At 40.6% G+C, this 27,530-nt stretch overlaps 1 protein-coding gene across 3 annotated transcripts; it reads left to right on the forward strand.

Moving 5' to 3' along the window:
- Positions 1 to 722: 722 nt before the first annotated feature.
- Positions 723 to 26,762, forward strand: ppp1r13l (protein phosphatase 1, regulatory subunit 13 like). 3 transcript variants are annotated; one of them, XM_041234670.1, is made up of 13 exons: positions 723 to 961; positions 8,139 to 8,242; positions 11,171 to 11,280; positions 14,367 to 14,847; positions 15,688 to 15,777; positions 16,308 to 16,399; positions 20,515 to 20,803; positions 21,809 to 22,236; positions 23,200 to 23,331; positions 24,084 to 24,217; positions 24,870 to 25,036; positions 25,272 to 25,465; positions 26,377 to 26,762. In XM_041234670.1, the coding sequence occupies exons 2-13, from the start codon at positions 8,206 to 8,208 to the stop codon at positions 26,413 to 26,415; spliced, it is 2,193 nt and encodes a 730-aa protein (XP_041090604.1). In that variant the 5' UTR covers positions 723 to 961; positions 8,139 to 8,205; the 3' UTR covers positions 26,416 to 26,762. The 3 variants fall into 3 exon arrangements, with proteins under 3 accessions (XP_041090604.1, XP_041090602.1, XP_041090603.1); XM_041234668.1 differs by having other exon boundaries at positions 724 to 961; positions 21,806 to 22,236; XM_041234669.1 differs by having other exon boundaries at positions 724 to 961; positions 11,174 to 11,280; positions 21,806 to 22,236.
- Positions 26,763 to 27,530: the final 768 nt, after the last annotated feature.

Genomic DNA, 27,530 nt, shown 5'->3' on the forward strand with positions numbered 1-27,530 from the left:
GCTGCCAAATCATCCACCAGCAACAATACAATAAGAACCAAAGGAGCCGAGAGAGAACTGGATCGTGAAACACGTCGTTGTTGTTATTTCCTTTTTCAAAGCAGTTAGAAGAAGCGCTGTATCACAGTCTATCATTCGAGTAATACAATAGAATAGTTACATGCCTTTGTCTTATGTTGGTATTCGCTTCAGTTCACGCCACTAAGATTTGAATCTACAAAAGCGCCTTTATTTTGAAAACTCGGATATGCACGATTTGAATGGAATGGGGAATGATTAGGGTTGGATTATCTAGATAAACTCAAAGCCTGGAAAAAATGTGAAACGTCCTTGATGTTAAAATGAACATTATGCAGCCAGACAACATCAGAGCACGTGATGATGCAACCTTGCTCTTTTATAATTTTCTCTCAAACTTGGGCTCATGTGCTTGTAGATACAGCAACGCTATATAGATAATACCAGTGCTTTCTTTGCAACGAGATGGTTTTTAAACATGCGAAATGTTTCAGTCAGATATCTTTACCAGTCCTCCATATTTTCCGACTCTAGCTAATAATTTACATTTATAAAACTTAAAAAAAAAAAAAAAAAATGTAAATTTAATATCAATTGCGTTACCAGATATATTTCGCCATTTTAGTATACTCTTAGGTTAGTAATTTGTAATTTATAACGACATGCCGTTTTGCTATTTACTACAGTCGTATGTTCCTTTCAGTTTAATTTAGATTAAAGAAAGGGTTCGAGAGGACTTCATTTCCCAGGATGCAGTTGCAGCGTGACTGGGATGGCTTACCTGGAATCGTTGTCACCTGGATCACATTACAAGAAAAGAGTCAGAAGGGCTAGAGAAGACAAAGCGTGAGGGTGCAGAAGGATAGGCACATTCCAGCTGTTATTAACCCTTTCTGAAACAGCTAGGGGGGCTGAGTTCTGGTACAAAGAACGCAATTCTAAGGTGAGTGCTGATCTCTAGTCAGATCGAAGGAGGAAAAGCGTTTTTTTTTTTTTTTTTTTTTTTTTGTGAATTTCTGGAGCAAAGTTGATGCGCTGTGAAGAATGAGCTGATGTAGAAACACGCATATAACTTTACACGGAGTTTTGTATTTATTTTAATTTGGCACAACAAGATATCGTTTTTGTTTGTATAAGTCCCGGTAAATACTAGCCAGACCTTACCGTGATTTTGTAAATGTGAGCGATTCGAGTGAGCAGAATAGACCGGGTTCAGTGCTGGATCCTCAAGCATTTTTATCCAGACACTCCGCCCAAGGACTCGAGGACATTACATGTGCGCTTGGTTTTATGCAGACTTTGCAAATGGAGCAAATTGACAGATTTAAGTTTTTATTTTTACTAGCATACAATTTATTTTAGAAGCTCGATAATCATTCTTCAACAAAACCCGTATGTTATAACCACGGATGTGCTGTTTGCATTTATTTACTTATTTCGTGACACTGTAGTACACATTTAAGTGCTAACAGTATTGCATTGGCAGGTACACGACATCTGGTACCTGCAGAATAAACGAATAGTTTACCTTGTCAAAGTGTGATGCGAATTCTGTCAGCTGTTCAGTGAAATGGCCCTTGTATCAAATTTAAGGACTAGAGATTTATTCTGATTTGCATTAGCCCAAGTGAGAAGTTTGTTAAAATGGATAATGGTCAAAATGTAAGATTGTTGCACGTAGGCACTTGCATGTGCACCTTGCTATTGTGTTAGTTAGTGTTTTTGCACTTCAAACTCTGAGCTGGTTTAGGCTGGATTAGATTTAAAAATTCTTATCGTTTGAGACACCCGTTTACACCTGAACAGCGCTGTGAAGCTATCTCTGAAGCTATGTGCCCCAGAATTAAAGTACCTCAGAAGTCATATATCCATGATACCCTCTCTATACACAGGATAAAGTGCTGCTACAGACGTGCTTTGTGATTTCCCGAGTTACTACAATTGTCTTTAATGACAGCATCGTTTGCTTGTACCAGACCATGCTGCTATTAATATTGAAGGTGTTTTGCAATTTCATACAGGTAATTATTGCTGGAAATGAGAATGATTTCAGAGCAGATGATATGTATTTAATAGAAACTGCTTCCACTACTGGTTATGTTTTACAGTGAGCTTGTGTGAACAAATATAGCAAGTTTTGTACGGTTTACATTCAAATAGCACATTCTCTTTTGTTTCATTGACAAAGGTTTTTTGGAGCTTAAGTTGGATGCAAACATAGCTTGCCTGTTTTTATATATCAATTTACAAGATGTTATGATAGTAACTTGTGATGACAACAGTGTGATTTTTAAAGTCAAACCCTTGGTATTCTTTTGAAAATTTAAAAAGAAATGCAGGTAAAAAACATTGTCTTCAGTTCAACCATCAAACAGTGGAAGTCAGTGTGTACCTGCTGTAGCTGTGATATTAGTGTCTTCACATCAGAAGACAGATCTGTTTCAAGAGCAGTCTGATAAATGAACTGCAGGTGATCTAGTAGACAGAGAATATGATCAGATACTGCCTCTATTAGTTTTCTTTCTTTTTACAAAGCATGGGTACTGTTATGAGTTTACTTTGGAAACTCACCTTGAACTCTTTATTAAATGTCCATCCTGTTATTTATTTGCAGTGGAAGAGAAACGTGTTTGAATAGACAATGTAATTCAGGATGCAGAATAAACTGTATATATTTGTCCTAGCCAGACACCGCTTGCAGAAACAACGACATTAAAAAGCCTCTTCCCTCAATCTTTGAAACATAGCTGGGAATGCAGCCAATGGAGGGGAATGAGAGCCAACAGGCAAGCCAATAGTGAGACACACTATAGTCATAGCAGCATGTGTGAGGTATGAGAAGAAGGGTTCAGTATGCTGAGAATGTTAATTAAAAGCAGATATTGGTTCTGTATCAGTTTGAACCCATAGTTGGCTCAATCAGTCAGCAGTAGAGTCCTGCTTGTGTTTGTAGAGTCAGTGACAGTCTTTCCTCACCTCTGACTGTAAATTCTAAATTAGAGCTACAGAATCAGCCACATGAAAAGGAAATGTTGCTTCTTAAGGATGGGATGAGGAAATCTGTTCAGTACCGGGACTTGGGTCAAAGAAAACATTTGCATGACCATGTTTTACTGTTAAAGAAACAAGGCTGCAGTAATCTGTTAATTTAGGACCATTTTTGTATATGGGATGTGTACTATTCACATACTTTCACTATTTTATTTTCATTGGCCTGTGTGGAAATTGTCTGGGTTTGTTTTACAGTTTTATTAAACTGCCATAATGTGTGGTGTTTTTGAAGTGAAAGATTGCTGTGACCTCTGTTCATGTCTGTTTGTTCAGTGTTCGCTGCTCAGTGCTCTTTCACCCCTATCCCAGCGTGCACCCAATCCTGGCTTTGCAATCCCATGTGTGCACTGGCTTTATGTACGCAGCCAATCAGATCACTGTTACGAGGAGTGAAACTGCTTATCTCTTCTGAAGTATTTGAGCTTTTAAGAATCCCTCAGAAAAAACATTCGCGCACCACCCAGAGAGTTCACAGGGCCACTGGTTCTGCTTAAGAACACAAATAACATGTTGTGGCTGTCTGCCTGCGAACTGTCTAATGATGCAGGTCATACACTAACTGAATGCATCTCACCTGCCATGCAGTTCCATTCCATGTAGTTCTTGCATAAAATTGCATGTTATAGCCAGTAGTAATGATAATGCTTAGGGCTTGATTAAACCCCTTTGCTGGACTTTACAAAAGCAGTGCAAAGGTGTACTAATGTAAGCACAGGACACAACAGTAAAATATGCATTGGCAGATGTTTGAATTACCCTGTAATGGAACGCCAGCTTTGAAACAGAACGAGTGTTTTTCAGTTGTTCTGCCCCAATTAGACCCCCCAATTAGGGGGGGGGGGGGGGGGGGGCAGATTTCCCAGCAAATGTCTCTGCATTGGTAATCTGAAGATGATAGAGATCTGTGGAAAGACTGCTGATGTTTACACACTCTTCTAGTGCTCAAACAATCTATAACATTTCAAATGGCGGCTGTCCAGTTTGTACTCAATTGGGTAAACAGTGACTCAGTGTTTTATGTGCAGTGCTACTTTCGTTGTCCTTCTGCAACACATTTTTTGTTGTTTCTGTTCTAAAGCTACCCGACCTTACAGGGTGATTTACAACTTGTACATTTTAGTAATGAGGAGGGTTGCTTTTGCACTTCAATGTTAGCACACAATTAATGGTGATATTTATTTAATTTAACTGATAAAAATCAGCAGTGGACAAAATAAATACTTGCAAATAAGCTGTATAAAATAAAGTAAGCTTTCCCATGCCAAATTTATAAAAATGTATTTTCAATTTAATTTAAAAAAACAACCTCCCTTGCAAATCATGGCAAATTATTCCACAACTTTTGAAGTTCAGAGGGTGAAAAAAATGTGTGCTTCTGAAGTTAATCAGTTGATTGATACATTGGGAGGTGACAAGATCGGACGAGACCATTTGAACACAGCAGAAGGGAAGTGTTTCACCGCCTGTCTGCGACACAATGTTCCAATAGAAAATATTTTTCATAGTTTTGCGACCATAGACTTTGGAAATGGAAACAAGAAAAACTTGTAGAAACAGCTCTTTTATTACGGATGTCAAACAGCAAAATATAGAATTTCAAATGAAGACTAGCCTTCGATGATACCATGATTAAGAACTCTTTACTAAAGATGGAGGCAATACCTCCTCCTCTCCCCAAGGAGGCGCCCTCTAAGAAGAGAACCCTTGCATTGAGTAATGCCAAGCGTATGGTAAGCAGTTCGGAACTATTTCAACGACATTGTAGTAGCAATTTTAATTACATTCTCAGAAATAGAACCCTTGGGTCCCTACCTCAATAGAGTCAGTCATCTGTAAAGTTTGGTCATTTAAATTGAGGTCATGCAGCCTTCCTTGTCCTGTTTTTTTTTTTTTTGTCAAAATCTTTAAGATAAGTCTATATTCTGCTAATTTAACTGAACCCCTCTAATGGGGTGGAAACCATCTTTCTTAAAAAAGAGAGCTCTCTTAAAAGCTATCCTAGTTATTAATACCCAGTTTCTCAGAACCAATCTGCTAACCATCTATTTAAGGAGAACTGGAAGCTTCTCAACCACTACAGGTAGAGGTCCTGAAATCTCCCTACCTAGTTCTTTTAATTTACAACAACGTGATTGAAAATGATTCTTGAGAGTCTCAGGCTGTCTGTACCTAACATCATTAGTACCTATATGGACAAGCACAGTGGACACCTGTTCATGTTGAACCATTTGCGAAGGTTTATTTCTTTGTAGAACTAGGATGGGAGTAATATTGTGATTGAGGTTAGATTAAGGTATTTGAGGAGATTAGTTGCAGTTCATTCAAGGCACACGCTGTAGTTTTGTCCATTTAATCAAAATGTGATGCCTTTTATCCTTGTTCATCCTCCCTCCCTCCCTCACCTGTCCCATCTCCTCCCTCCCTCCGTCTCTAGCTGGGCTCACAAAGAATTCTGGTGGGACCCCTCGCCAAGAAGCCTACAACGTATACATTTAGAACAATCCTGGATTTAAATAAAGAACCCCAAAAGGTTGCACAACACAACTGGGGATATTTTTATAAAAGCAAACTTTTATTTTTAGTGCTGGGATGAACGTTGTATTTAAACGATTATTTGACTATACAGATGAAGTAGCTTTACATCATCCAGTCCAGTTATATTCACACTCGCATTCTGCAACCAATTGTCCAGTTGCCATGGAACTTGGTTTTAACATTGTTGGCATCATTTATTGAGTATAAGGTTCTGGATATATACAGGGGTGTCTGTCTGTTTGTTCCTCCATCCATCCATGTGTCTGTCACACTTAGATTGGTGCATTAATCTGGAGAATTGTGATGAAGCATATGAATGGCTAATTTTTCTTCTGTAATACTGTTTCTCATTTCTGGCACTGAATACATTTGAAATATTATTCAAAATAATATTTGTTGCTGAATATTTTATCGTGGGGTTGTATATTTTTTGCCAGGTTTGTAATCCATATTTTAGAAACTAAAAGTATACAGACTAACCTGCTGAGGAAGTTGTGTAAACACATGATTGTCCAACATTTCAACTGTGTAACAAAAGTACCAGTCTTTTCACAAACTCCAGCATGTTTTGATACAAGGTTCTAGGCACAATATCTCGTTGAAGACAGATGATCTGAACTCATGCAGTTAATTTTTATGCATTTAGCTGTATTTTTTTTGCTTCAAGTTTGTGAAAATAGCATTGCATGTCACCTCACTATCTAGTAGGAAACAAGAAGTTATGTTCTGCACACGTGCTGGCAGCAGTCTCATCACATTGTGTGTCTTTTTGGAGTCTGATACTGCACGGGCGTCTCCTTTCTCCCTTGTTCAACCGCTTATGGATCACTGACTAGTTTTTCTATTTCTATTTGTTGTTACACTACTTGCTGAAAATGCAGGTTTATTATTACAGGTTTGTAGTTATGCAAATGTGCCGTTTTTGGTTACGTGGTTTCAAGCACTGTTTTCCATGTGAAATGCTGGAGGGCTAATTGCTGCGAATTTCCTTCGGTGAAAGAACGAACCTAATCCGGAATCCAGCTCTCCCTCGTCCCTACTCCTGAGGTTAGGTTGTCCTATCCCTATAAGCTCTTCATGGTTGCATGTTTGTGCAGTTTATAATTGACTTGGATATGCACAGTGTGTTTGTGTATAAAGTTTGAAAGCTGTAGCGAAGGCTTCCTCACCTCACTAGCTGCTGGAATGCTCTAGGACCTGTGCTCCTGGGATTGACGTGGTGGTGTCTGTCTTCCATCAAGGCTTTGTTATAGATGCTTGAAACCTGCAATTTAAACTAGTACATCTAAATACAGAGTTGACCAAAAAAAAAAAAAATGGAGATGATTGCATTGAAACAACAAATCTGTATATTCAAATTGTTTGTTTTCGTTTTCATTTTCAAATTGCCAGATCGTATTTTCTTAGTAAATTGTTTTAAAAGATTGCTCTTTTTTTTTTTTAACTAGACAAATGCCTGTGTTTTATTTTGTTTGGTAGAAAGTAGGGTTCTGAATAATGATTAATGACTTTAATGAATCTTCAGATAAAGATTTGGGCTCTTCTATCACCACTAATGAACAGTTTACTGCCAAGGTAATTGGGTATTGTGTCATCTGCTATGTATTGGAGAGATTAAGAGATGTTTAGCAGATTGCTTTGTAGAACACCTCCAGAAGAATGAAGATCAAATTTACCTGCTCACCTGTAGCTATATGTTTTAATTCCGATGGACATTCTATTGATGATGTCACTGTCTGTGGAATTTCCAAAATGCTGTGGAACACGCTCAGCCAGAAAGCAGAAACAACATGAGCTGGGTTTCAAACTCAACACTTCGGAACCTTTTGCGAATTAAAATTCTACCATGAAGCCTCACTTGGCTTTAATACTCAAAAACTAACACCTCACTGGCCTTATATTTGTCGGGCTAGTTTATTATGTGCCCCTGGCCCTATGTCAGGATGTTACAAACTTTGCAGCTATTACTGCTCCCTCTCTGGTCTCCCTCAGAAAGACCTGCAGGTTCTCCTCATGCCTCTGGAGCAGAAAGACCATCTTCTCTCTGCCTGTGGGAGTATCTCTCTCTCTCTCTCTCTCTCTCTCTCTCTCTCTCTCTCTCTCTCTCTCTTTCTCTCTCTCTCTTTCTCTCTCTGTGTGGAGGATGAAGTGGGTCTGTCTCAATCTCGGCACTGGGTACAGAGTTGCTCCTCTCTGGATCTCCACTGTGCTCTGTGCTGCCTGTTTCGATAGCCAATTTGTTGTGGTCACTGACTCTATTTAGATAACAGTGTTTGGTTTTGGGGTTGTTTATAATAATGAGATAGAGAGAGAGAAGGAATAGGTCTCTATCTATCTCTCTATCTATATTCAATTAAAATATACTTCATTGGCGTGAATACATCAAAAGTATTGTCAAAGCAATTACAAAATACATAATAAAAAATAAAAATAAAAACATCATACTAAACTTTTACCAGGTAGTTTTCCTAGAAGGTTTTCTGTCATCTGATGCTACTACGGGTGAATAATACAGTCCTGTTCCTCCTATGCAGACACGTCTTCCAGGCTGACCCCAGTACAAGAGATTAGGGAGCTCAGAAGCACACCAAGAATACCACGATGAATCAACAAGGAGGCATGAGCAGCAGCGTGCTAAGTAAGTATAGCCTTTCAAATTGGGGAACACTCAGTAAAACTGTGTAGACTATCCTGGAAAATGCCTTGAAGCTCTGTTTCCTGTAAGGGGGGGCGACTGGACAAAGTTTTGAGATCTGTTGAGATTTTACCCATCTCGTAAGAACATTAGAAAGAAAAACGAAAAAGGGCACACCATTCACTCCCTGCTAAGAGGGTCTTTGAACGTTGTTTTTATAATGTTCCCAGCATTGTACATCACCTATTCCATGCATTTACAAATCCCCCTGCATACAAAGTGCTTCCTACCTTCCCTTTTAAACTTAGCAGTGTCTTGGGTTGATTTTATCTGTACCATTTTCAGTTCAAAATTAGCACCCACCCACCTTGCAGGTTGGTCTGGTCTGGGGCAGGATACGATAAGTTGAGGTGTTGGAGGTTTGGCCACACCTCTAGGTACCAAGGTAGTCTCTTCTTAACCTCGGTTTATGCATGAGCAAGGTAATGCTGCACTGCCTACAATGTCATCTCTTCAAAGTTAGCCTTTCTGAAGTTATAGACGTTCTTTGTTTGGCTTTTTGTCTGGAATCCCAGTTAATCATGTTGTGATCACTTGACCCTAGTGGTTCTTCTGCTTCTGTATTAAACAGCCCTGAACACCAGATCGAAAATGGCTTGTCCATTGTTGTGTTTCAGCAAGCATTTACTGCATCCAGCAGTTCAATTTCCACTGCACCACATCCCGCAGTTGAAGTCCCCCAGGATTACATTATTCCTTACATGCAGTTCTCATTTTTTCGTACGATAATTTACTGTCATTTCTATTCTGACCAGGAGGTCTGTAACATACCCCAATAGAAAAACCAGCTCAAGCCAAATTGACTCCCTTTTGGTTTAGTATGAGAGAAATCAATGTTTTTGGGGTTTTTTTTCAGAGCGAGCAAGAGAGTCTTCTCAAGTCTGTCTTTTCTGAATAGTTTATACCCTGTATGTGAAATTCTACTCCCATCTTCAGAACTAATCACAGCCAACTTCCTGTGATTCCGAAAACGTCATACTTTTCAGTGTGCTTCTAGTGCTAACAATTTAGTTGTGGCCACCACTGTCAAAACAATTATCAATTCCCTGGGCTGTATAAATCCAGACTTAAGGGAGACGCTGTGTGAGTTTCAGTGGTTATGGGCTGGAACTGTGTATACCAGACTGATTTGGTTTGTTAAAAAAGGGATAAGAGGCTTCCAGGTTGGAAAAGGCTTTCTGTTCTGTGTGTGGTGAGTAGGGTTGCCAACATAGTGTTTCAAAAATGCAAGACCGTTTTCTTAGCTGTTCGTCAACAGATCCTCGCTAAAAACGCGTTTGCACGAGGTACAACAACGTTTTTCACGTTTATTTCTTTTCCGCGCTTCTGAAACGCGTCCATCCACTTTTCAGTGACAGATTGAGAAATGCAGTTTCTCGATGTTCTGGTCAAATCTCAACTTGTTCAGAATTCCTCAGAGCTGATCCATGCTTATGATTTCCTTCATTTTGACTCTTCTGTTCCGTTGCCAAGATCTGAGAAACTGCTTCTTGTAGCGGCTAACAGTTTTCAGCTACATTGCCTGCGTGAAGAGACTACCACTTATCAATATACAAACGCACAGTCATAAAACTTCATGAAGTCTTGCTTTACCTTTGCCTTTTGTTGTATTTTTCTTCCCATTTGACATTTTATATCTGCACAGTACATCTTTTTTTATCTGTTGGATCAGGACTGTCTGAAGTTCCCGCTGTTTTACTGACACGTGCGCATTGTGCTGCAGCTCATGTGAGCCGCTATTAATGGGTTCCACTATAGGTACATTGGTTCAGTAAATCATGGGGCTGATTCTGCATCACATTGTCTAATCCTACAGACCTTATCATAGGAAATTAAGGTAATAATAAAACAGCCATTCTATTATTTGGAAAATAAATAAATACAACTGATTAGTACGGGCTAGCCAGTTTTTATATTTAAGTTTGTTTTCTAATACGGGACTGTTGCAACCAGAAGTGGGAGCCACACTTACACCTTTAGACAAACAGAACCTGTTTTTGGTTGCCAAGCCTAGTTTAAATCGTATCTGGTCTCCCTAAGGGTTCTTTCTACAGTATGGTGCATGCCAGAACAGCTGCACCCATTGTCATTAAGGTGCAGCCCATTTGTATTTCTGTTCTCTATTTACGTAAGTAATGTGCTTTGCCTTTCTAATTGCAAATACAGCATCTATTCAAATGACACATCCAGAATACATCATTTGCCTCACTGTGAAGTATTACTAATTCAATATCAATTCATTTCTCCTTATTTCAAGGCACCATATTTATTATGCTGCTTTGGGATATAACAGACTGGTAGGTGTGTGTTTCCCCAATTCTGCTGCACTTGCGTTTTATTGTATTGCCATAATTGACCACGTGTGAATTCACTTTTAGTAGTGATCTCTGTTTGCATGATGTGGGTATCGACCTGTAACAGAGGAAAAATTAGGTCAAGTAAGTTTTATTGAGTACAGAAAGTTCTCAGTTTCTATGTAGTATTTTCAGGATAGCTGTTAAACTAGCACTTCCTGGGTCATTTCACCCCAGCAGTGTCTTCTGGGTCAAAGCAAGTTATGGCTGAGAAAGCATGTCGGTCAATATAGGGGGAGCAGCCGGCTGGGTAATGATGGGAGAGAAGCCCTCCAGGTGAAATGACCAAGTAAGTGCAACACAATCTGAAAGAATGGTGTGCAAACCTAGCAGATACAATACTTTCAAATAAAGATGCATGTTAAATATAATACGTTTTTCTTTCAAAACGCCACATGATTTACAAAGAAAGGAAGTGCATAGAAGGTCAAATGTGTGGTGCTTTTGTGCAGTGAGCATCTGTGATCCTGTCTTAATAAAAGGCACAGTGAAGTGAGCTAACTTTCCTCTCTGTCAGCAGCGAACATGGATATAGAGCTGAATGCCTCCCTTGCCACAGCGGATGAGCTGTCCAAGGAGCTGGGCAGCATGTGGGAAGAGTGCTTGCCAGTGACTGACACCCCCAAGGTAGGTCTGCTCAGGGCACCACTTCATTTTTACATCCAGAAGGGCTGTCTGATTCAGGGCTTGTGTCTACCTGCTGGGATCACAGATCTGAACAAGATCTCCATCATTTTTTTGTCTTCCACAGGTAATGGAGTATAGTGTGGGTACTCGAACATAGCATTGAGATAATCTGTGGATATGTGAAGGCATCTGTCAGTTAATATGTACATGTGCAACCCCACGGTGACTTGGGAACAGGGGCTGAAACACGCCTAACGTAAACGAAAGGTGTTACTGCTAATCTGTCATTTCCACAGCGAAGCCACCAGACCTATAGTGCTGGAGGACAACACAGATCTGAATGACTCCACTGCAGACTCACAGGTGCCCTATAAGCCACAGGGGTCGCTGGTGCACGGTGAACTATGGATTGCCTACTGATCTAAGCCCTCCCTACCCGGGCGGCGCTCAGCCAGTTGTGCGCCGCCCCCTTGGAACCCCCGGTCACGGATTCGAACCTGCGATCTCCAGGCTATAGGGCGCATCCTGCACTCCACGCGGAGTGCCTTTGCTGGAATGCGCCCCTCGGGAGCCCCTATTATTTGGTTTTTAAGAGTATCGTATCAGGATATCATCACATACTTTGTACTGATCCACACAAGGAACGTGTGCATGCTACTGCGTTTGCTGTTGAAGCAAATGTAGATATTTTCAAGACCGTTTGTTTAGATTGTGTAATTGGCATGTGGGGAATATTACTTGAAAAGATTGTCTACAATATCAACAGTTTCCAGAAAGTTGCACAGATGAGTGTAGGAGTGTAGGAGTGTAGAAGTGCTCATCCAGTACATATAAGTACTGTTTTATTTGATTTCTAATGTAAATCTCTTGCAGCTTCCACGGAACTACAGGAATGTGAAATGCTACCAATTCTACAGGCAGGCATGTTGTGCCAATTATTACACTTGTTTCCTTAGCTGAATCATACATTGATAAATAGGTAGCTTGTTTTAAAGTTTCCTGCGCATTTGAAACAAGAATACTGTGTCAGGAATTATTGGAACAAGAGACCTTCGAATTAAGGCATCTGTTGCAAAACTGTCTCTCATATCTTGTATTAAGGATTCCTAAACCCGTCTAATATGTATGTTGCTAACATCAGTAAACATTATTAAGAACCAAAGTAAATGCTGGCATTGCTGACTCGTCCCTTTCCTGTTTTTACCTGGCTGCAAAATCAAAACCTTTGCCAACAAACGCTCATTTATTTTTCGCCAAGTTTGGTGTTGAAGTCACGCAAAGAGTCTGCCATTTTTTTCAGTAGAGCTTCTGAAACAAAGCAGAAGAGTCCAAACAACTTCCGTGCAGGATCAAATAATTATAATAATACACGAGTAAGCTTTTTCTCGAGAGAAAACGCTCAAGCACCAAAGATTGTGAAGAAAAGTATTTAAACTTTTTTTTTTTTTTTTTTGATATTATGACGTTCTCCTTTTTAAACTATTCTTTGTCACTTTTTGAACATAATTGTATTTTCAGATTTTACCGAGTTTTTTAATTGGCTACTAAACGTGCCGCTTCATTGCATTTAAAGTGTTGCTGAAGGACACACAAATGCATAAGAAAAACATGCCCTTGCCTACAGTACTACAGGGGGTTCTTATTGGATCGGAGGGTTGCAAAGTCTTCTGTTCTATCACCTGAAGTCACGCTCAATGGACATTAAGCTGAGGCATTCATTCTGGCCTGTCCCTTCATTGTGTTGTCATCTTTTAACCCAGCTGGAGAAGGACCGCTCTGCTTCAGCATTTGGAACCAGCAAAGCGTGGTAAAGACGAAGAGTGATTTAACCGTTCCCCCTTTGACTAACTTTCGCCTGAAAATGTCTGACCAGCCATGCGTTTACACCACCGTTCAGAGGCTTTGAATCCGCATTCTTGTTCTGGCGCCTTATCAATCCAGTACTTTTTCAGACGTTTTCTCAATTACCTGCCATCCAACTGGATCCATCGAGTTAAAGATGGATTTGAAAGAACATTGTGTGCATTGCGATCACCTATCGGACGTCTCTAGCTGGTTCTGCTTGTTCTGGTTCAGACTGTATAACAATCTTCAACCGCACAGCCTGATCTGGACATTCCCCATGTTGCCGGGTCTGTGGCCGCCTGATTGATAACGTTTCTCGGTTTAGGCACTGTGCTGAACAGCTCTTTGACCCAGCATTACTTTTCATTAATTTAACTGCTTCTATATTTCCAACGTGACATATTAAAATCAATGGCTACATGTAACTAATGTGATGGAGTGATTTTCCCTTTGCATACATGCATGTTAAGGCTAACCCACAGCACACTCCGAGGGAAAGACGAAATCTTTGGTATCAAGTGAAAACAAAACCGGACAAATCCATATGCAAATTAATACTCGGTAAGCAAAGTTATGTGTTCTTGATTTAGATTTGATTGCATATTTTGTATTTCGCTGAACTTCCCAGCTGCTCCCTGCTAACGGCTTGAATGCTGGGAATTCAGTACTGGGAAGCTGGAAGTCAAGAATGGGGAGTTTGTGGACTTCCGTACAGGCAGGTCCGGTTTAACCAATATTTTCATGCCAAAGCATTTCTTTAAAGAGTAAGGCGTTCAAAATCCTTTTTTTTTTTTTTTTTTTTTTTACACTTCTGGTAGCAATGTGAAATTTAAATAGAGACGGATATTGACAATAATTTCATGATGGAGCAGCAGAACCTAGAACCACACCCAGTCATTAAATCATAAACAGGTTAAGGAAAAAAGGAGAATAATTCAGTAGGCTTGGAAACCATTTAAAATGTGCTACCTGTCAGTGAAACTATCTCTGACTAGTGAAGGAGACCACAGCACTCTCCAGGATAACCGTCAGACAAAATCGTATTGTGAATTAAGCTTTCTACACAAGCTGTTTCTCCAGCTGTGAATGTAGCCGACTGTAGGTCACGATGAACTACTTTTTCATTGTACAGACCCTTCTTCGATTACTGAGCCGTTGATTCTCGGGTACTGAAAAACTGCACATGTACAAGGATTGCAGGTTTGAATGCATTTCTAAGTAGTTTTTTCATTTTGTTTCAGAGCTCTGGGTCCAGTGAAAAGCTGAATAAGCTGGGTCCTGTTTCCAGCAGCAGAGACCAGACTGCACAGGCCTCTTGCTTCTCATACAAGCCAACCAGCCTACCTGAGCACGGCCAGTCCACAAAGTCTTTGGACTCGGTGACAGCCGGAAAATACCAGTGTAGCCCCCGGCCCCCTAGCCTCTACTCTCCCGACAGGCAGACACCACCTCTGGGACAACGAGATCACAGTGGCTCCCCCCGCACAATCAACTCGGACTCACTTTCCACCTATGATCCGCGTAACCAACCTCGACAATTAAACCGCTCCCCCTCCCCGCGCATGATGAGGCGCAATCCTCCCTTTCCAGTGTACGAAGCTGGCCAATCAGGACTCAGCTCTCCGCGGTCGTTGCCCTTTGAGCGAAGCCCCTCCCCTCACCTGGGCTACCCTGCCAACTCCAGCACAATGCCACGGAACTTCAAACCCTGCAATTCTCAGGGTAATTTTATATATGCGGAATTTTAGATCAAATATAATAGGCATCGATATCCCTGTTTCTGTAGACGAGCATGTGATCAAGAGATAGCTTCAGGATCACAGTCTCCAGAATGTCAGTTTTAGTTTCCTAGCCCAGAGGTACAGACTTTATATGTAAGTGCATATATGCCAATAAACAAATAACAAAAATACTTCAGTGGTCCTAAGCATAGAGGATCATTGTTGCTTTCGTTACCACTGGGGTGTGATGACTCTGCATTCAAGTAAATCTCAATCATCTGCAGTACAATGAGTATGTCATTTGCTATAGCCTCCTAGAGGGAGTGTGCATGAACTTTTTAAATGTTTGCCATAGTAAAAGCATGGCAAAGTGTAAAGCAAGCACTAGGTAAGCATTGTAAAGCAGAGATGAATTCAAAAACCACAGGGACAAAGTGCTAAGTAATGTGTCCATTTCACTGTGCAATTCATCCAACCCTGTGGCATTGTTTAATTGTGCAACTATGGTTTTTAAACCTGTTCACAAATGAAAACCTTTTAACGCATTTCAGGATATACACAACTTAATGGCTTCCATGAAAACTTTTTTGCCACATTAACTGTAGATTGGCAAATTTGACTTGTGCTGACCATATCTTCACACTCTGAGAGGTGACCAAGGGAAATGTGTCTGAATTTGCTGACAAAACCAATTAACTTCCACTGCAGCTTCAGTTCTTATGTGCTGGAGAGCTAAGATTGTAAGTAGTGATCTGCTTTAGAGTTTCAGAAGAAATGCATGTGTCCTGCCAGAGTCTCCTCTTGCTGTAAGGCAGTTGTTTGACGGTGTGGTTTTTCGCAGATGACTCACTTGGCAGACAGAGGCCCCCAAATCCCTGGAACGAGTCGGATCTCGATGTCGGCTACAAGAGGGCCCCCCGCCAGCAGCAGGGTGAGTCGCACAAAAACGAGAACATAAGAATTTGGCCCATCAGTGCTCGGCTGGTTCCTAGTTCTCCAAACTTAGGTCTTAAAGAATCCCTTGGATTCAGCATCAACAACATGACTAGGTAACCCACTCATTCATTCACTTGTGTATTTAACCATTGAGATCGAAGCTTTATTTACAAGGGAGTTCAGCCACAAAGCACAAACGGGTCAAATCAATCAGCAGAAGTCAAATAAATAATTGAAAAAAGATTTTACAATCCTAAAAAAAAAAAAAAAAAAAAAAAAAAACGCAGTAGGAATAAGAGCATGTGTTTGAATTTGGATACTGGTAGTGACTAGCAAACTAAACGGGTTCACATCAACCATAAACTGTTCGTTTCATAAATTAAACACATGGAATTGCCTCGCCAACTATGGTATTTTGGTATTTTTTGTCAGAGTTTACAAAGTGTTACTAATACATTACAGATAGACAAGTATGTTGTACAAGTAATTGATTTCAACCTCACGCTCTCCTCTTTTTGTTTTCAGGTCTAGACAAGTACAGGACCCTGCCCTCTAACACCATGCCCTTTGGCAATTGGATCGACTCAAACCTGGACATGCCTTCCTCTAAAGCAAAGGTAAGAGCCGGGCTGATATTTAGTTTCCAAGTTAAAAAAAGATCTACTGTAAGACTTTGAGATTTTGGCTTCATACGCAGTTATATTCTCTCGAGTTTGATCGTGGGTGTACAAGAAAGAAATAACTAGCCTTGTTTTTTTCTGCAGAGTTTCTTCTGTATAGAGAGTGTGCACTTTGAGTTTTACAATACGGTACACAGCTGTGTTTTGAATTCTTACTTTAGTTCCATTACTGGTATTGTCCAGTAAAAACTATATTGACCTCTGGCCTTGTGAATGACACTGAGCACGCACTTTGAGACCAGGACTTTATCGTTGGTACCCAGTTGATGATTCTATCAGCAACGCCCATTACAGGAGGCATTGCTTTGACCTCAAGATACACCAACGATAGTCCTTTCCATGTATCTATTTTACTTCAAGTTTGCAAGCCATTCGATCGGATTTGACATTTAAATTCTGCCACAAGGGACTTGTTTTTCACTTTTCAATCCTAGTTAATTTATGGTTCAACCCAGCCAAACTGCTTAACAAATTGGCAACAGCAAAATGACTAATCCTACCCCTCGAGGTGGTTTTCAAACCAGTTTATTACTGATCAAGCACTGTATATCAGTAGTGCTGTGTGAAAGAGAGTATAGAGCAGTAACAAATACTGAGCACCAGGCACTGCATATAGTTGTTCCTCCCCTCCTAAATGTGGTAAACATCTCTCTGCTTTGTTCTGGTCCTTGAGAGCATGCCAGAATTTTTTAAAGGGTAGTATTGGGAGCTACAAGATGAATTTCACTTGATTCCTGCGCTCATGTTGCACGTGCTAGGAACAGACTAGTTCATTTTATAAACACCTGCTTTCGGCAGCTTTCATTGGGGAAGTTTGCCAATTGGTTTTTTTTTTACAGCGCTGTGAAAGGAAGTAAACGGAGCTGTTTGTCAGAGTGATCATTCAGCTGCGGAGCAAAGTGAGAATTTGAGGAATGCAACGTCTGAGTGCTGTGTTTTCACACTGCTTGTGGCCCCGGGCCGGTCCCAGATCATAGCTATTCCTGCCTTCTCTAGACTGGCCCAGAAAAGTATGGCACCCTGCTGTTGAACTGCTGGTAGAGGATGCATGTTGTCTTTCCAGCTGCAAATACTTGTTGAGACAGGAGTTTTGGCTCAGAAAGGTTTTCCTTGATAAACGACTTCTTTTAAAATTGGCTACATCTCCTAGAATGGCAGGAGTTGGTTTTTTGTCAGCATTTTGCCTATGTTTGTTCCTAATTTTAATGCTAGACTAGCATATACCTGTTTTATCCGGTCTTTTAGAACCAGATGAAACGTGGTGTGAATGTTAAACAGGTTTTGAATTGATTAGAATCTTTTATGCTGCGGAATACATTCTTTTTGTGTGTCTTTTAAATAGTCTTTGTTAGGTCTTGTATTTCTTGTATTTTCACTGCATAGACTTATACAGGAATGCCGGTGCCTCCTGGATGTGAAGGGCTGATTTTACTAGTTGTGTTTCTCACAGGCATTTACCTGTAAGTAAGCCCCTAATGCCTCAGGCATAAAAACAACATCTTATATATTTATATATACCTAGGCTTCTTAAATTGCATTTCACAATTGTTAATATTTCCAGTAACTGCTAAACTAAAGAGTCTGTTGTGGAACCTTAAACTAAGTCTATTAAACTCGGACAAAACTTGCTGCTTTTTCCTATATATATATATTTAAATATATATCTGAAAAGAAACTTAATGTCTTTAAGACTTCCCGTCAAAACATTTGGCATTGAATTGACTATGTTTTTTGTTTTAAAGAAACAAATATTTTCTCCTAGGAGATTTTGAAAAGTCTATGCCAGTGTTCTTTGTACCGGTATCCACAAACAACAATCTAGCAGCCTTCAAAGACCGACTGCTGTATTACCTTGTTGCACAGGCAGACTTGTCACTATGGAAACAGCTTTGGGCCCCTTCTCATTAGTATGCTTGAACTCCACTGCTTGACTTCTGTATATGTGAGAGATTTTTTTTTAATTTGTTACTTGTTTTAAGTTTGATAGTTATCCAGCTGTTTGTTAGTAATACATATTAATATGGATTTTCTGCAATCTCGTTTAATACCTTTCTCTTTTCAGCATAGTCAGTCCCACTGACAGTTCTTTGTGAGGCAGTGCTTCAAATGTACGAATCACCCTATCAGTTCTCATTTAGTTCCCAGTGCAAATCTCTCTGCATTTGTGTTAAAGCCTTGCTATGAATAACGATCATTAAGTAAACGCTTTGGTAATAAAGAAATTTAATCAAGCAATATAATTATATTTAAAAAAAAACAGATGTAATATATACACATATATATGTGTGTGTGTATATATATATATATATATATATATATATATATATATATATATATATATATATATTATTTTTTATTTTTTTAAATGATGATGATATTAGCTATTCTACGTAGGAAGTAAAATACACCTTCTCAGGTTTCTCAGGGAGATTCATTCTTTAGATAAATACCCACATTTCTAGGACAAACCTCCCTCGTTGCCCTGGCTGCTTGAATGTGTATGTGTGTTATGTACCAGCATATAAGCACATTCATCTCTAGAAGCAATGTTTCCTCGTGTGTTCTGGATGTTTTGTGTTTCCAGAAAAAAAGGAAACATCAGAAACATTTTGCTTTGGTCTGTCAAGAGAGCGTGTGACTTACGGGACATGTGACTATTCAGACTGCAAAGTCGTTTTATTGATAGGTACACGTGATGTGAAAAGGGTGTAGTGCAATTCTCAGAGCATTTACCCCTCAGTGTGTTGGGCTTTCCTCCCTTTTTTGGATTGTGAAGAGTTTTATTCAAAATGTTTCTTGAGTGGTTTTATTGGGAACAAGTTTTCTTGTGTGTGCTGAGGTTTGGCTAAATGGAGGATCACAGGGATGGGCTCCTTCTTCAGAGTTGACCGCAGTTCTCTCTTCAAACAAAGAAAGGAACACCAACGTGGGCCGGGAGATCTTGTGGGAACGGGAAAAGTCATGCGGGATGATTTTCTCTGTGTGAGGTTTTAATGTTTTTTGATTATGGAGCTCATGTTTCTTTGTCTGCCGCAGTTTTCTCTGGGTCTGTTTGCTTCACCAGCTGTGCATGTTGCCCTGAATTTGTTATTTAAAAATACATCTTGTAGTTTTTACTGTTGCATTTCAGTAAGTTAACACCCTTTTATAAAGGTGTGCCAATTAGATTTTGGGTAGAGGGAAATTCATCCGCATTGCTAAGCAGATTCAGTGCTTGATCGAAGTTCTTGGGTTTCTGCTGTTTAATTTTTGTGTTTGTGTACATAAAGATCTGCTTGCTGGATGTATTTTCCTGCTGAAATGTGTGTGTCACCCATTGTCCTACAATTTGAATGGATATTAATCTGCAGAATTATTCAGACAGCTTATCTTGGCCATGGTTTCACAGAACTAACCCTCAATTGAGTGACCAACTAATGACTGTATATTGGGAACTGCTTCTCCAATTTGATGAAACGTTATAGATAAAATAAGTCATAACAAAGTTATTGCAAATATTGCCAATGTGGCCTGTGATTTGTATTCCCCCCACAATATGATTTGTTTTTCACTTCAAGCCATACAGATGTTTTATAAACTAGGGATGTGCAAGAACTCTGACTGTATGTCAAACACATAAAAGGAAGGCAAGTCAAATATTCACAGGTAAACGGGTGCTTTTAGTTGGTTTGATTGGTACTTAACATGGTAGAGCAGTAACAATGTCAAAGAGGGCCATGTTCTTCAAAACAGCTTATAAATCACTTAATACACAAATTGACACTGATTGGTACTCAGTTGTACAGACAAGGGAAATGCATCTTTTCTTCCACATTTCAAATGGGCTTCATTTAATACCTGTTGACAAAAACATTTTAAAGGGAATGTCTTCTGAGTACTTCCACAGCCCTAATATCAACCCTTAGGGAAGTTGCTAGGTGTCCTGACTTTTGATCTTGTGTGCAAAATGGTTGCCAAGAAGCGAGTCCCTAAGCAAATGCACAAAACATTGTTAGCTGATGCAATGTTTCTGCCCTGTAAAGAGTATAAACTATCATTGATGCCCCCTGCAGGATATGCCAGTCCGGATGATTGCTCCCTATCTCTCCTCGTTGCCCCGTCCCACTCCGCAATCTCCATGGAGCAGCCCTCGGTACAGCCAGCCGCCCATCATCTCCCGAATCGTCATCCCGCCAGGCTCTCCACGGAGGGAGCAGCACCGCCCCATACCTCTCTCCGTCATAATGAGGCTCCAGCACCCCTACTGGACCAGGGACAATGCCATCATCTCCTGGGGGCAGGCGGGGGATACTACACCCTACCAAAACACATACCAACCCCAGCCCCAGTTTGAGAGACCAGGTCTGTACAGAGGAGAGGGTAAAGAAACCGAAAGCTCATCACATGTTTTAATAGACGCACCTAACAGAAAAATGGTTAGCATTTATATAACAAAATCAATACCAAATCTTTTTAAATAACCTGTTCCTGTAATTCTAAATGATTCTTCTTGCATTACTCAAATATTTTAAGTCTGTATTAAAGTGCTTTGACTGCATTGAGGGCTGCTGTTCAGTTTTTGTTGCCTGCTACAGACATGTGTAACGTTAGGATAAGTAAATCCAAAATGGCTTTACATAGCTCCAGAAAGCTCTTGTGATCTCCCGGTTTGGCAATACCCAGACTGTACACTAGGTGATGCTGGCAGTTACACTTTAAGAAAACACAGATCTATCAGTTTTATAAAATATGTTGTTTAAACTTAACAGTGAATGGTAACTAATACACGGTTATGCACAGTCAGAAAGTACCACTTTGTTTCTTTCAAGAATGAAATGAATTATTACTATAATGCTGTATATAGATCATCGACAACTCTGTTTATTCAATCTGTGCACACATCTACATGTCATTTTAGCATACAGAAACCAAATCATTATCGACGTACCTTTTAACAAATGCTGCGTTCATTTTAGCATGTCTAGTCCTTCATAGGCTCTTGCTGAAAAGTTTTTTCTTTTTTTTTGGTGGGGTTTTTTGCAGCCATTTTAATGTGGTATTGTATTTAAAGTCTTCTCATTCCCGACGGTTTGACAGCTCACAATGCACCTGCTCAGTTAACTGTACAAAAAGTAAGCAGGAATAAACACTTACAACTTTACGCTTCAGTGGGGGAAATGTAATGATGCAGCATTGGTAACGGCTTTGGATTTGGGAATTTCAAAACACAGATGGGGATATACACTGACACGATGTGCCATCAAGTGGGACAGACTCTACTGCTCTTTTAAATAACCCTAAGAACCATTAACAAATATGCTATTTACATTCTATCGCTGTATTTCCACCCCCACCCCCCCACAGCAGGGATGAAGCTCGTGACCCCAGAAGGCCCCCCTGCTCCAGTTTCAGACAGTGGAGCGGTAGAGCCTGAGCTGGAAGGGCTGGGGGTGGGGGTGGGGGAGATTATGGAGGTGGCCCCACGGCCCCTCAGCCCCACACGCCTGCAGCCGGTGCTGCCCCCTGATGCCGCGCCTCTGCCTGAGATGGAGGAGCTCCTGAGGATCAGAGCAGAGATCCCCCGCGCGCTGAAGAAACGCAGCTCCATCGACAACCCCATTCTGTTCAACCCTCCAGCCCAGCTCAAGCAATACCAACAGACCCTCAGCAAGCTGTTCCAGCAGCACAAAGGCACTGAGGATTTGGGGAGTGATGCAGGCCTCTCAGAGCTGGGGGAGAACTTGAGCCTGGCTCCTGTCACTCCTGAGTCAGGCACCCAAACACATGAGGCCAAGGTGAGATGAAACAGTAATAATAATAATAATAATAATAATTATAAATTTGTTATTTAGCAGACGCTTTTATCCAAAGCGACTTACGGAGACTAGGGGGGTGAACTATGCATCACAGCTGCTGCTGCAGAGTCGCTTCCAATAAGACCTAGTTTGTTTTATGTCTCATCCAAAGGATGGAGCACAAGGAGGTTAAGTGACTTGCTCAGGGTCACACACAGTGAGTCAGTGGCTGAACTTCCTGGTAACAAGTCCCTTTCTTTAACCACTGGACCACCAAGCCTCCCTTACAAATTACAAAGCTATGTTCCTAATGTAAAAAAACAAAAGTTGAATTTTTACCGTTGAAGTTATAAACAAACAACATTTTTCGATAAATGTTACCTGAATTGTGGGTTTTTTTGGGGGGGATTCGCACACTTCATGAGATCAATAAAGATACTTGGAGGAACAACCTTGATTAAAAACAGTACTACAGAAATAACTGAAATTCGAATAAAAAATTGCATTCCCTGCCTCAAGATGGTTTCACATGTACCTGCATGGACCTCTTAGAACTACATTTCCCATCATCCACCTGCTCACTGGCAACTCCATCTCCGTTATGTATGTAAGCAGGAGGATGATGGGAAATGTAGTTCTGAGAGGTCCATGCAGGTACATGTAAAGCCACCTTGAGGTAGGGAATTTTAAAAGTTTAAAACAACTGGTCAATGTAAAAAAAAAAAATTTAAACACACACCTTATGTAAACAGTTGTAGCAACATGTAACACAATACAATAAAATGTTCCTTATATACCCTTTTAATATTCAGTAGTTCAAAGAAATGTTTGTTCATTTAGTAAACACTTTTGGGTTGGCACAACTCTGTATAGAGCTTACTAGATTCAGTATTATCAAATGTTTTCAAATTCCAAAGCAAGTGAGTAATTGTGAGGCCTTTCCCTCGCACGCTGTCTCCTCAGGGTCCGCGCTCCATCTTGAAGACGCCCAGGTCAGAGAGCTCAGGCCGTAGAGCCCGACTCAGCCCTCACGTCTTGCTGCTAGATGCCTCTTTGGTGGGGGAGCTGGATGTGGTCCAGAGTGCTGTCCAAGAGGTGAGAGAGTACAATCATTTTAGTCTAGTCGGGTCTTAAAGGATCTCTGTGATTTCAGCACCAACAACATGACTGGGTCACCCATTCCATCCCCCCCCCCCCATTCTCTGTGAAGAAGTGTCCCCTTCCATATCTCCTAAGTCTATCTCTACTTCATTTTGGACTCTCTCCAGGGCAGCAATGTCCCGCTGGTACTGTGCTGACCAGAACTGAACAGAGTTTTCTAAGTGTGGTTTCACCAGTCCATTGTACAGCCTCATCATCGCTTCCTTTTGATTTGTACTCTACACTTTTGCTTATATACCCAAACATTCTGCACGCAGTCTTTTGGGATCTCATTGGTGGCTGAGCGTGTTGGCCACTCCCCCAAGCTTTGTGTTGTCGGCCAATTTGACTAACTTGCTAATTTATCCGCCAATCTCCAAGTGGTTGATGTAGAAAAGAACCAACATGTCAGGACACAGCAGCACCCCTCTGAGTACAGCGTCCCAGCTGGAGCCAGATAGAGTACTCCCTATGTTGAACAACTTACTTGTGTTCCCACAGACTGCAAACTTAGTTAGTCTGTCTTCCGGCACAGTGTCAAATGCCCCCACAGTACCACAAACCAGCCCATCTCTTACGAATCAGTCTGTAACCTATCATTACATTTTCAAAACACCATTAGGAATACAATAAGATCGTTTTTGAAAGGTTTGGTTTCTAACATGCTGTCCTGTGTGTATGTGTGTGTGTGTGTGTTTTGATTTCAGATGAGTGACCCTAGCCAGCCCAATGATGAGGGCATCACTGCTCTCCACAATGCCATATGTGCTGGGCACTACCCTGTGGTGGAGTTCCTGGTACAGATTGCTGCTAACGTCAATGCTCCGGACAGTCATGGCTGGTATGTACTCCCCTTCTCTCCCAAGTCTCTTTCCCTTTTGCACCTGCTTCACAAGCCCTTCCCTCCATCCCTCATTGCCAAAAGCATGCTGCTTCATAATTACTTATTTAAGACAAGGAATGACTTTCATAATGGATGTTCCAAATAGCTGCATATATACACCACACTTATTTGACCTTTCCTGTATAGAGAACCACTTTGTCTAATTGTGGTTAAACCTTCTTTAGCCCAAGCTGATGAAGGTTTCAGAATCTGGGGGTATACTTTTGTCTCCCTAAAAGGTTGATTTGATTAATATTTGTATGCAATTGGGTAAAGAGAGAAAAGATTAGAACATCTATGAAGACAAGCAAATGGAATAAGTTTGGAGTACAATTTCATTGTGTTTTTTTTTTGGATATGTGACTTTTTCCAAATCTGGTTGCACTTGCTACATTGCTATCCCAATAGCCCGATAAAGGGACTTGAATTAATCTTCGTCAGTGACATTCCACTGTCAATACTCTTTTGAAGGATCTGACAGTGAAAAGCAATACGGGATCTGTAGGTGACACACCCAAAGCAGGTTGCTGCTTGGTTCAGTGGTTCAGGGTGTGTTTTCTTGTCATTTCTTTGATCTGTGATTCTAAGATTTCTCTCTCTCTTCCCCCAGGACCCCTCTGCAGTGTGCAGCCTCTTGTAATGACCGTCTGCTCTGCGAGTTCCTGGTGCGGAACGGGGCTGCTATCTTAGCTGTGACCGAGAGCGATGGGGCCACTGCAGCGCAGAAATGTGACCCGTTCGCACCGAACTTTAAGGAGTGTGAGCAGTTCCTGCGAGGTACTGATTCTGAGCATCCATTCGATAAAACCGTGAGATAAGGAGCTTGTGTAACTAGTCAGTTCTTGTCACCGCGGTATCAGTAGGGCGCTGTAGTCTTGACGAGTCAGACTGATCTCGGGTTTGAAAGAAATGAGGTCTCAAGTTTAAAATGAAGTGGAGAGAACTGCACCGACCTGGTCTCCTGTCGTTGTGCAATGCTCTTTTATAAATGCGGCTCTGTTGTGTTTTTCAGGAGCGGAGGAGTCCATGGGTGTGGTGAACAGTGGGGTGCTCTATGCTCTGTGGGATTACACTCCCTGCAATGCCGATGAGCTGCCTTTCCAAGAAGGAGACATGGTGACAATCCTGCAGCGGGACGATGAGGGGGGCTGGTGGTGGGCCTCGCTCTGCGGCCGGGAGGGCTTCGTCCCCAAGAATTACTTTGGGGTAGGTGCTCCACAATATGAGGCGGCAGCCCTGTGCAGTGGGGTAGGCATGTTCCTATCGCTGCAACCCAGATTACAGCATGCGCTTTCAAAAATAGATGCATGCAGCACAGAATGCATTTCCATATATTACAGGAGCTAATATAGAAAATATTGTAGACTGCCCTTCAAAAGACTACACTTTTTTAAGCATATGCATTCTGGAAGTAGGTGAATTCCGGTTAAATTTTTAAATGAAAGTTTATTTTAGTTTGAGTCGAATCAGGGATAAAAGAGAATACAATGGGTATTATACATAACAATCCCTTCCAATGCAGTAATGGCATGTTCAATGATTAAATGTCGATTCAACTTTGATTTGTCAATTTAAGTGTTTTGTAATTCTGCTAAAAATATAATTTTTAAAAAGAAATATCTGTACATTTAATCAAAATATATGTCAAGTGTTCTAATTTGAATGATTATTTTCTCAAAATATTTAAACGAATTATGATATTTTATGAAAGGGTACTACTGATTCTGTGATACTGTAATATAATGAAATGATATATGGATATATATTATTTTTTTTACTGATTTCTAAACGTTAATCTCTGCTGCTCCCTGTCTGCCTTTTTCATTTGTAGCAAACTTTTCACCTAAATATTAAACTAATAGCTAATTGTTATTCTAGCTACTGCATGCTGTATGCTGTCTAAACCTGCATAACCCTTATTATTATTATTATTATTATTATTATTATTATTATTATTATTATTATTATTATTATTAAATGTGGGCTAATGAAAATGCAAAACGGTAAGATTTTTTTTTTTTTTTTTTTTTTGCGATGTGTATTACAACTATAATTCTGTGCCCCTCAACCCATCGCATTTCTGAGTGACCTGAACTATTTTTCTATATCCCCTTCAGCTGTACCCCCGGATCCGACCCAAATCCATGTCCTCCTGAAGCTAGGCAGGAGTGACACGAGCCTCCCTGGTTCTGAACCCAGACAAGGATCCGCTGAACCCCCTGGAGCGTGACTGGGACCAACTGGACCGGATTTACTGCACACTAACTCCATATTGTGCTGCTTCTGGGTCTGTACTGGCACTGCTACTGTATTCATGATTGCATCGATGTTGCTACCCATGTGGATGCTATACCCGCTATCGGATTGCATGTAAATAATACACTGGAATAGACTGGTACTTTCAAATGCACCCTCACAGGTGTTGATTATGATTCTGTATGACACACAGTGACACACTCGCACTGGCACACTGCACACACACATACGCACACACACACAGGTGTTGATTATGATTCTGTATGACACACAGTGACACACTCGCACTGGCACACTGCACACACACATACGCACACACACACAGGTGTTGATTATGATTCTGTATGACACACAGTGACACACTCGCACTGGCACACTGCACACACACATACGCACACACACACAGGTGTTGATTATGATTCTGTATGACACACAGTGACACACTCGCACTGGCACACTGCACACACACATACGCACACACACACAGAGGATATTTTTTGTATTAAATTTGTTACGGCAGATAAAGCATTAATGCTAAAAGTTTTTTATTAGTTAAACTTGTTCGTCCTGTTTCTTGGTGTAGCCTTCTGGCAGTGTTAAAGAGTTCTCTTACCCAGTTGCAGTGAGAAGATGGCTTTATGCTGTACAACACAACTGGGCATGTTGTTCTATTAGAAATAATCTTAAGGTAAACGCACAAGCACATGTACTATTGAATTTTTTTTTCTTTATGTATTTTACAATGAATTTGTTTTATATAGACAAGAAAACGCAGTATGAGGAGTATTTGATGTATTGGTAATTTTGATTGGAGGGACTTTGATTACAATTGTGTACAATGCAGAGTCCTTTTTTTTAGGACCAATACTCTCTTTTTATGTTTCAAATAAATCAGATAGTCGGTGCAAATAATTCAGATAGTCACTGGCCATGCATACTTCCCATGCTCTGTTCCCCTCATTGGACTTCACCTTTCCTTCAGTATACTACCACCTAGTGGTTGTATAGTAGAGAC

This window comes from Polyodon spathula, chromosome 35 (genome assembly GCF_017654505.1).
Source record: "Polyodon spathula isolate WHYD16114869_AA chromosome 35, ASM1765450v1, whole genome shotgun sequence".
In the NCBI taxonomy this organism is placed as follows: domain Eukaryota; kingdom Metazoa; phylum Chordata; class Actinopteri; order Acipenseriformes; family Polyodontidae; genus Polyodon; species Polyodon spathula.

What these genes read in the sequence shown, in the direction of transcription:
- ppp1r13l (XM_041234668.1), top strand. Translation starts at nt 8,206, where the DNA reads ATGAATCAACAAGGAGGCATGAGCAGCAGCGTGCTAA. An exon ending in GGCCCCCCGCCAGCAGCAGG is followed by an intron (nt 15,778 to 16,307) that starts GTGAGTCGCACA and finishes TTTTGTTTTCAG; the next exon opens with GTCTAGACAAGTACAGGACC. An exon ending in CCCAAACACATGAGGCCAAG is followed by an intron (nt 22,237 to 23,199) that starts GTGAGATGAAAC and finishes CTGTCTCCTCAG; the next exon opens with GGTCCGCGCTCCATCTTGAA.